This window comes from Sceloporus occidentalis, unplaced genomic scaffold (genome assembly GCF_023333645.1).
Source record: "Sceloporus occidentalis isolate IW3139 unplaced genomic scaffold, rSceOcc1.0.p SCAF_321, whole genome shotgun sequence".
NCBI lineage: Eukaryota > Metazoa > Chordata > Lepidosauria > Squamata > Phrynosomatidae > Sceloporus > Sceloporus occidentalis.
The window spans coordinates 1-8591 of record NW_028317301.1 but is presented as its reverse complement, the minus strand read 5'-3'; the positions used below and the strand labels follow the sequence as shown (position 1 = coordinate 8591).

Here is an 8591-nt window from a genome sequence, read left to right as displayed (position 1 = left end):
GCCTTTTTGTCACTGTAATAATACAGATTCCCAGAATTATTCCTCCCCTCCCCGACTGATCCACAATTTGATTACAGTGATGTCACCTGCGGGTGTAAACATCAATCTGCGAATATCCTGGGGGGGTCTTGTCACTTTTAAATAACTTTTAAATGAAAAGTGATGTATTTTAATACAAAATATACAACCTTCCCCATTTCTAATGTCATCCGAACACTCCGGGAGAACTTGAAATTAATTCTACTTTTATTTGGTTGAGAAAAAAGAGAGGGTGGTAGATAAGTGGGACAGCCTCCCGGCAGAAGTGGTAGAGGGTAATACAGTGAGGGGATTAAACATGCATGGGATAGACATCCGGCTCCTGAATCTAAGACGAGACCAACGACTGATTAAGGTCGTTGTTAATAAATAATGTTTGTATTCTATTATGTTGTCCACGGACTCCGTGTTTTAGGAACTGGCTTCCGAGCCGCACACGCGTGTGTTGAATACGTATGTGTTTATATATGTGCATCATGTATGTGTAAATGCGTCTCGCACACGCGTGTTCCCGTGTGCCAGCGTCTGATATGCGGATGGTGTGAGGTAGAGTGGGAGACCCCCCTCAGCGAGTGAGTGGGGGCAGCTGATGTGTCAATGGGGGAGCGTTTTCGGAGGTGGCTCTCACTGTCTGCTTTTTTCTCCCCGTTTATAGTTTGCCGACACGAGGTTCCCAGGTTATGACGACCCTCAGCAAAGGCAACAGCAAAGCCCTGAAGGTAAATGAGCTGGCGAGCCCCCCGCCGCCTGACCCGCAGGCCTCCCCCCGCCTGACCTGAAGGCCTCCCCCCGCCTGACCTGAAGGCCTCCCCCCGCCTGACCCGCAGGCCCCCCCCCGCCGTCTGCCCCACAGGCCTCCCCCCGCCTGACCTGAAGGCCTCCCCCCGCCTGACCCGCAGGCCCCCCCCGCCGTCTGCCCCACAGGGCCCCCCCCGCCGTCTGCCCCACAGGGCCCCCCCCGCCGTCTGCCCCACAGGGCCCCCCCGCCGCCTGACCCGCAGGCCTCCCCCTGCCTGACCCGCAGGCCCCCCCACCGCCTGACCCGCAGGCCCCCCCCCCCCCGCCGCCTGACCCGCAGGCCCCCCCCTGCCATCTGACCCACAGGCCCCCCCCTGCCATCTGACCCGCAGGCCCCCCCCCTGCCATCTGACCCGCAGGCCCCCCCCGCCGCCTGACCCGCAGGCCCCCCCTTTGACCCGCGTTGTCTATGCTTGCAGGTGAAGCGGGAGCCGGGAGAGAATGGCACGAGCCTTACGGACGAGGAACTGGTCACCATGTCCGTACGGGAGCTGAACCAGCATCTCCGAGGCCTCTCCAAGGAGGAGATCATCCAGCTGAAGCAGCGCAGGCGCACCCTCAAGAACCGGGGCTATGCGGCCAGCTGCCGGGTGAAACGCGTCACCCAGAAGGAGGAGCTGGAGAAGCAGAAGGCCGAGCTCCAGCAGGAGGTGGAGAAGCTGGCGTCTGAGAACGCCAGCATGCGCCTGGAACTCGACTCCCTGCGCTCCAAATACGAGGCGCTCCAAAACTTTGCCCGCTCTGTGGCGCGCAGTCCCGTCAACTCTCCAAGGGGGGGGCCTTTTACTCCCGGCATCAGGCCCCTCGTCCCAGCCAAGGTGGCCGCCACCAGTGTAATCACCATAGTCAAATCCAAGACAGACGCTCGGTCATAGACGGTGCGATGGATGGGGGGGTCGGCATGGTTTGGTCCACCGCCTCCCAAGCACATAACATTACGTCGGCCAGATAGAGGGCTCCTCATCTCCGGCTCATGAACTGGTGGAGACTCGGTCGAGTTCGGTCACCACAAAGGGCCGGTGACGTACGGTGAGGGGTCTCTGCCTGACCGCGCTTTCATGCGACCGCTCATTGTGAAGGCAGCGCCCGCCATGCTTAGTCCGGCCCCCGGCCCTCCGGAGGAGCGCCGAGGGGGGCGCTGTAGATTTGGCTGAGTGCGTGCGCTTGCTTGTTAGTTCTAGGGTTTCACTATTGGAAGACCAGGTGTGAGTGTGAGTGTGAGTGCGTGATCACGTGAGTCTTAGTGGATCCGCGTCTACCGTTGCCAAGTGGTGTATGTGGTGTTTGCGTAACGTGACCTTGGTGCCAGTCGTTGGGGTCTGCGGCGTTGTGCCGTCGGCGTGTGTGTCGTGCCGTGGCTGCGGACCGTGCCGCTTGTGGGTTCGTCCTGTGATTTCGTGACAGTATGTAGCTTATGAACCGTTGCGTAGTGATGTCACGTCGGGCTCGTCGTGGAACGGTGCGTACTTGTGATGTCACGTCGGGGAACGGTGCGTACTTATGATGTCACCGCGTGCAGTGTTGTCTGTGTACACTTCGATGGCGTCAGGTCGGACATTGTCGCCGGTGGGATTGTGACTATTGCTGTGATAGTGTTTTTTTTTTTTGGTGTGTAAAGTGGGGAGTCAAACTGTATCAAGCTTCAGGTCGGGACTGTGCGGCCCCCGGGGGCCCCCACAGCTTCTACTACAAATCCCAGCACCCTAAGCCAAGGCAGTGAGATGAGCCGACACGGGCTCTGATGCCGCCATAAAACTGACTTGAATACCGATATGGATCTGTTGCCATGGTAACGCCGGTCCTTACACCAGTCGCTGCCTGTTCGTTGTTATCTCCCGTGTTGATGAGCTGTGGTCGTACCCTTCAACATTTCAGGTGTCAGCGTCGAGGGTCCTCTCTTGGGGTCTTTCATAGAAGTAGGAATGGGCCTTATCCACTTCATGGTGCTCAGTGGGGCAGCGCAAGAGCGCTTAACAATCGTGACTGTCCTGTGAAAAGCAGGGCACTTGGGAGGTATGGGAGTAGTCAGCGGATCCACCATTCCGGTCCCATCTTTTAATGCAGGGACGTTGGGCTGTATAATATAATCCCCATAGCAGTTACACGGTGGTAAAGCAACGGCCCCCCACCACCCAATTCAAAGCACCGTGGATGCCCACCGGAAATCCGATACACCCCTCGCTCCACTCCGAAGTGCGTTTCTTTACCTCGTCTCCAAACCCTAAACACGGGAATGTTTCGGTGTGCGTTGGTTTATTTATGGTCCCGCCGGTGAGAACGGTCCTGCGCGACCCACCGAGACCCTCCGTGTGACCGGCGGGGGCCGCAGCACAGAGGCGTCTCCGGTATTTATTGCTAAATTATTGTAGCATTTTGCGTCTGTAGATAAGAGTAAAGTCTATATGGTGTTAATTTATTATAAATATACTGGGTGTCCGGCCTCTGTCTTCAGGACTCCTTAAGATCTCCCAGAGGACGCTTATAGCCACCCGGCTACACTGCTGAGGATCTTATCCTTGGGGCTCCTTGAAGACAGGTGTTCTGCCCTCTGCTGTATATAGTGTATGTTTGATATAAGGTCTATTTATTTTGTATAATGTCAATAAAACACTTTTTAAAAGTTAAGCGTCTCGAGGCGATGTGACTGAGCGTCATGGGGTCTCAGCGGTGTCCGGTACGCGCTAAATGGCGTGCATGCACCTGTAGCTCACCTTCATTAAAGGAGACAGTACTCCCTACAATTACAACCCTTGCCAGGTGGTCCCCAAAAGGCCGGCGGTCTCCTTCGTTTTGAATGGGCGATGGTTTTACTGCTTGCTCACCGCCATTCGCTTAGCACATGCGCAATACGGAGCCATACCCGGGAGCTCTTAGGGTTTGCTCCAATCTCAGAATCTCAGGGGGTCACACAGTCTGGATCTGACTCTTACCCTGCTGTGATCATATATAAGACTCCCAGTCTATGCTTTTGCCCCCCCCCCCCGTACATTATGGTTGATCTCCCTGCTTGAATGCAGGTGACTCAAGTGTATCTTTCAATCATGACGAATCAAGGTTTCCGTGAGCGCTGGTATTAGAGCCATTTGGTAACGCGTGTCCCTACGTGGAATCTTCACAGTGGGCTATTAAAGGGTTAATCTTTAAAGGGGCTCCGGGGTCCCAAGGTTGCCAGATATACTGAGCGCCCATCGTGTGTTAAACCAAAGAGTGAAAATATCTTGGCATGGGGGTAATTAGGGTAAAACCTCAAACTGCTACAAGAATAAGGATTAAATGTGAGTGTTTTTATAAAAACAATAAATAATAATAATAATAATAATATTTTGGCTGGCCACTGTCAACCCTTCCGAGTTTTAAACACACATAAACCAACACTACTGCTTTTGTCGCCCTTGTTGGTCTCCATTTTGTTGGAGTCATAGCCCCATGGAGTTGTATGAAGTTTGGCCTACGGAAAGATGGCCGATCGAATGCGATTGTTCCCTCAGGAATGGCGACATTTCGATGGAATGGTTATTTGTGCTCATTCATGTGTTTAGGGCTCAGACGCTGGTTTTCCGGAAGAGGAAGTGAAGCTGTTGTGAAAAGTTACCGGTAAAATGGGTCGAGCGGAGCGGAAAGCGGAAGCCCGGGAGGAAATCTTACGTCGGGAGATGTCCCGGGGCCTCCGCTCGCAGGTAATTTGGGCCCGGTGTAAGGAGGAGGGGGTCGCAAGGAAGCCGTCCGCGAGTCTCACGGTGTCTGTCTGCAGGTTACCCGGATCCTGCGGAAGCCGCCGGATGAGAGGAGCCCCGCGGAGAAGGATCTGCTGGGCAGCTGCCGGGAACTGGTGCGGGAGCTGGAGCGGCTCATCCAGCTGAGGGAGAGGCAGCGGCACCGGGAGCTGGAGGTCAGTAAGGGGTGCTGGGTGATCCTGGACTGAGCTCCCAGGGAAGTGACTGCTGGGTGCAGGGGTTTGGTCGGTGCATTAATGCCCCAGGTCTGAGGGGTGTTGGTGGGATCTCCTTTGGCTTGTGGTGGGGTGCAGCGCCCACCTCTCATTTTAGGGGTCCTTGGTGGTTAATCTAACAGGTTGGGGTGCCCCTGCTGTAGAGGTGCTGGATTTCCCCCCTTGGTGTTGGTTGAGGTGACAGCATCTCGTGGCACCTCCTTGAGCTGGGCGCTTTCCGTTGGGGGTCCTCGGCATGACAGCCAGATGGGGTCCTGCTAATGGAAGCCCTGTTGGCCCCTGTCTTGGGGCACCCAATCAGGAGACATCTCATTGACCCAGGCTATGCTGTAAAGGACCCTGATCTTTGGAATCCTCCACAAAACCCAACTTTCACTTATTTGCACTTATATTCTGTAAAGCAGATACATAGTGGCCTTGTGACTTCTACCGCGGGAGGATAGAGTCACGTATCTTTCTGCCAGCTTGGCACGTGAATCTACTTGTTCTCCTAGAAAAGTCTTGCCAGTAGAGACATCATCTATGTTTCTCCTCTTTAGGTGGTTGATGAGGCAGAGTTACTCCGTGAGAAGGTTCTGCTGTTGGCAGACGCTGTCCGGAGAGCAAGAAACTTGGTGATCTACACCGGAGCCGGCATCAGCACGGTAAGGATAGAGGGCCGGTCGGAGTTATGATTGTGGGGATCGAGATAACAGAGAATCTCCGTCGGTGCAGTGAAGTGGCAGACAGACTAGGCCACGGTGATCATTGGAAGGGGTTAGTGTGTAATGCAACCTGTCCCCTTGCTTTCCACAGGCAGCTGCTATCCCAGATTACAGGGGTCCACGTGGTGTGTGGACATTGCTGAATAAGGGGAAGAGTGTGAGGTGAGGAGACGCTGACATTCACCCCCTTGGTGGCTTTTTCCCCCTAATGTGATAGAGAGAATTGCCACCTATAAAATGATTTAATACGTATTGGGGGTTTACCTATTGTTTGAGTCGGTGCTCTATCTAAAACCTCAGTGGAGGCAATGCCGCTACGTTGTCATTTAAAATAAAAGTATAATAGAAGTACTTTTGTGGCAGCGGTGGAGCCGTTTTAACCGTCGCATCTTTATTGGAGACTGTGGGGTAGATTTTGACAATGCAGAATCTCCATGTATTGCGTGCTGTCCGAGTGATAATTTGTATACATGTCTGTGTGCGTAAATCTCCTAACCCTGATGTAATTACTAACGTTCAAACAGTTTGGGGTCACTCAGCTGTTTTTATGGAAAACCAGGACATTTCTAGCGGTACCATAATTGCAACTAACCATCAATTAGCCTTTTAAACTTAAATTTGGATCAGCGAACACAACGTGCCATTGGGACACAGGAGTGATGGGAGTGATAAAGGGCTATTGGGACATGGGAGTGATAAAGGGCCATTGGGACACAGGAGTGATGGGAGTGATAAAGGGCCATTGGGACACGGGAGTGATAAAGGGCCATTGGGACACAGGAGTGATGGGAGTGATAAGGAGTGATGAACGCCTATGAAGAGATTCCATTAAAAATCAGCCATTTTCAGCTACAATAGTTATTTACAACATTAACCCCGTCTGCGCTGGATTTCTTTTCTTTTAAACCCAAGGACATTTCTGAGTGACACCAAACTTTTGAATGGTAGTGTCTGTCTGTCTGTCTGTCTGTCTGTAGTTGTATCTCATAAGCCCTTCGTAAGTAAGGGGCTCTAACTGGCTAACAAGGCAGTGTTTGCAGCTGATCGCTGGCTGTCGAGTCAAACCACTCTCAGCCGAGCCACGAATGTCACCAAAGCTCCTACATGTGTTGCGTTCGCGCGGCTGTGACGCGTGTTTTTCTCTCTTCCCCTTGTTAGCTCGGGGGATCTAAGCGAAGCCCAACCAACCTTCACGCACATGTCCATCGCCCGGCTCCACGGTGCCGGCCTGGTAAGACTCCTTTCTATTTGCCTCTCGCCCTGTAGAGTAACGGCGGGCAGATCTCCATCTCCGGGAGAAACTCCGCTCCGTATGGAGCTCTGTCGGCAGCTGGGGTTTGTAGTCTAGCGATAGCCGGCTGCTGCCACGTTCAGGCTCACTCTTCCTCCTGCTTGTTTACCCATCTCACGTTTCCTTTGAAATACTAATTAACATTCCTATTGCCGTGGGCTCTTCCGCACAGTGGCCCTGTAGGCCCCTCAGTATGTGGCGTGGCTTGTTTAGCCAGATCCGCGTGGCTCACGGCAGATTGCTTTCGCTTGCTTAAGTGCCAGATGTTTTCTCGCTTATCCGTGGACTGCTTCATGTAGGTCCAGCATGTGGTGTCACAAAACTGCGACGGGCTTCACTTACGCAGCGGGTTACCCCGAGCAGCAACCTCCGAGGTGCACGGGAACATGTACATAGAGGTGAGTTGAGGGCCGTGCCTGCGCGACGTCCTGTCTCCTCTGCCGGTGTAAAAGCCGGGCACTCTGGGTAACGCGTGCTTTTCCTCTGTCTTAGGTGTGCACCTCCTGCTCCCCGGATAGAGAGTACGTGCGCTTGTTTGATGTGACAGAGCGCACGGCTCTCCATAAGCACGGCACCGGGCGCTTCTGCCACAAATGCGGAGGGGAGCTCCGCGACTCCATCGTGCACTTTGGCGAACGGGGCAAACTGCCGCAGCCGCTGAACTGGGCAGGGGCAACGGAAGCCGCGGAACGGGCTGACGTGATTCTGTGTCTGGGCTCGAGTCTGAAGGTACGGTCATTATTGTTCTTCATCCGTACGTCCCAGGCAACAAAAATACAGATCACACTGCTTAGTACTCGTGCTTTATGATCCCATCCTGACATTGGCCTTATAAATATTCCCCCCCCCCCCGTCCGCACTAACGTATCTAATCCGTATTCACTTAACTCTGACTCGCCAGGTACTGAAGAAGTATCGCTGCCTATGGGGAATGAACAAACCGCTGGCAAAGCGCCCCAAGCTCTACATCGTGAATTTACAGGTAGGGCGGGATGAGTCTGGTGGGCTTCTGGCTAGTGCTTTGTGGCGATGCCTGGATGGTAAAGTTACAATGATGTCTTCCTCCTCCTCTCAGTGGACGCCCAAAGACTCCATGGCTACCTTAAAGCTTAATGGGAAGTGTGATGAAGTCATGCAGCTCCTGATGAAAGAGTTGAACCTGGATGTTCCAGAATATGACAGGTATCTGTAGCCACTTTGGCTCTTCTTTCACCTTTTTACTAAAGCTCATCATCTTTCATCTCTCTCTCTCTCGCCCCCATTTCTCTCTCTCTCGCCCCCATTCTCTCTCTCGCCCCCATTTCTCTCTCTCTCTCGCCCCCATTTCTCTCTCTCTCTCGCCCCCATTTCTCTCTCTCTCTCGCCCCCCATTTCTCTCTCTCTCTCGCCCCCATTTCTCTCTCTCTCTCGCCCCCATTTCTCTCTCTCTCTCGCCCCCATTTCTCTCTCTCTCTCGCCCCCCATTTCTCTCTCTCTCTCGCCCCCATTTCTCTCTCTCTCTCGCCCCCATTTCTCTCTCTCTCTCGCCCCCATTTCTCTCTCTCTCTCGCCCCCATTTCTCTCTCTCTCTCGCCCCCATTTCTCTCTCTCTCTCTCGCCCCCACTTTCTCTCTCTCTCTCGCCCCCCACTTCTCTCTCTCTCTCTCGCCCCCACTTCTCTCTCTCTCTCTCTCGCCCCCCACTTCTCTCTCTCTCTCTCGCCCCCACTTCTCTCTCTCTCTCTCGCCCCCACTTCTCTCGCCCCCACCTCTCTCTCTCTCTCTCTCGCCCCCACTTCTCTCTCTCTCTCTCTCGCCCCCACTTCTCTCTC

The 8591-nt window shown here is 53.9% G+C and overlaps 2 protein-coding genes across 2 annotated transcripts; both read left to right on the top strand.

The window, feature by feature from the left end:
* Positions 1-719: 719 nt before the first annotated feature.
* Positions 720-1712, top strand: LOC149274777 (transcription factor MafG-like). The gene is made up of 2 exons (XM_089505266.1): positions 720-758; positions 1257-1712. The coding sequence occupies exons 1-2, from the start codon at positions 720-722 to the stop codon at positions 1710-1712; spliced, it is 495 nt and encodes a 164-aa protein (XP_089361392.1).
* Positions 1713-4436: 2724 nt separating this feature from the next.
* On the top strand, positions 4437-7963 carry LOC149274776 (NAD-dependent protein deacetylase sirtuin-7-like; the record flags this gene model as incomplete). The annotated part of the gene is made up of 9 exons (XM_089505264.1): positions 4437-4514; positions 4589-4726; positions 5326-5430; positions 5582-5652; positions 6649-6721; positions 7081-7179; positions 7274-7510; positions 7683-7763; positions 7857-7963. Coding segments are annotated over exons 1-9 (989 nt in total), but the record flags the coding sequence as incomplete, so codon positions are not given.
* Between the last annotated feature and the right edge of the window lie 628 nt (positions 7964-8591).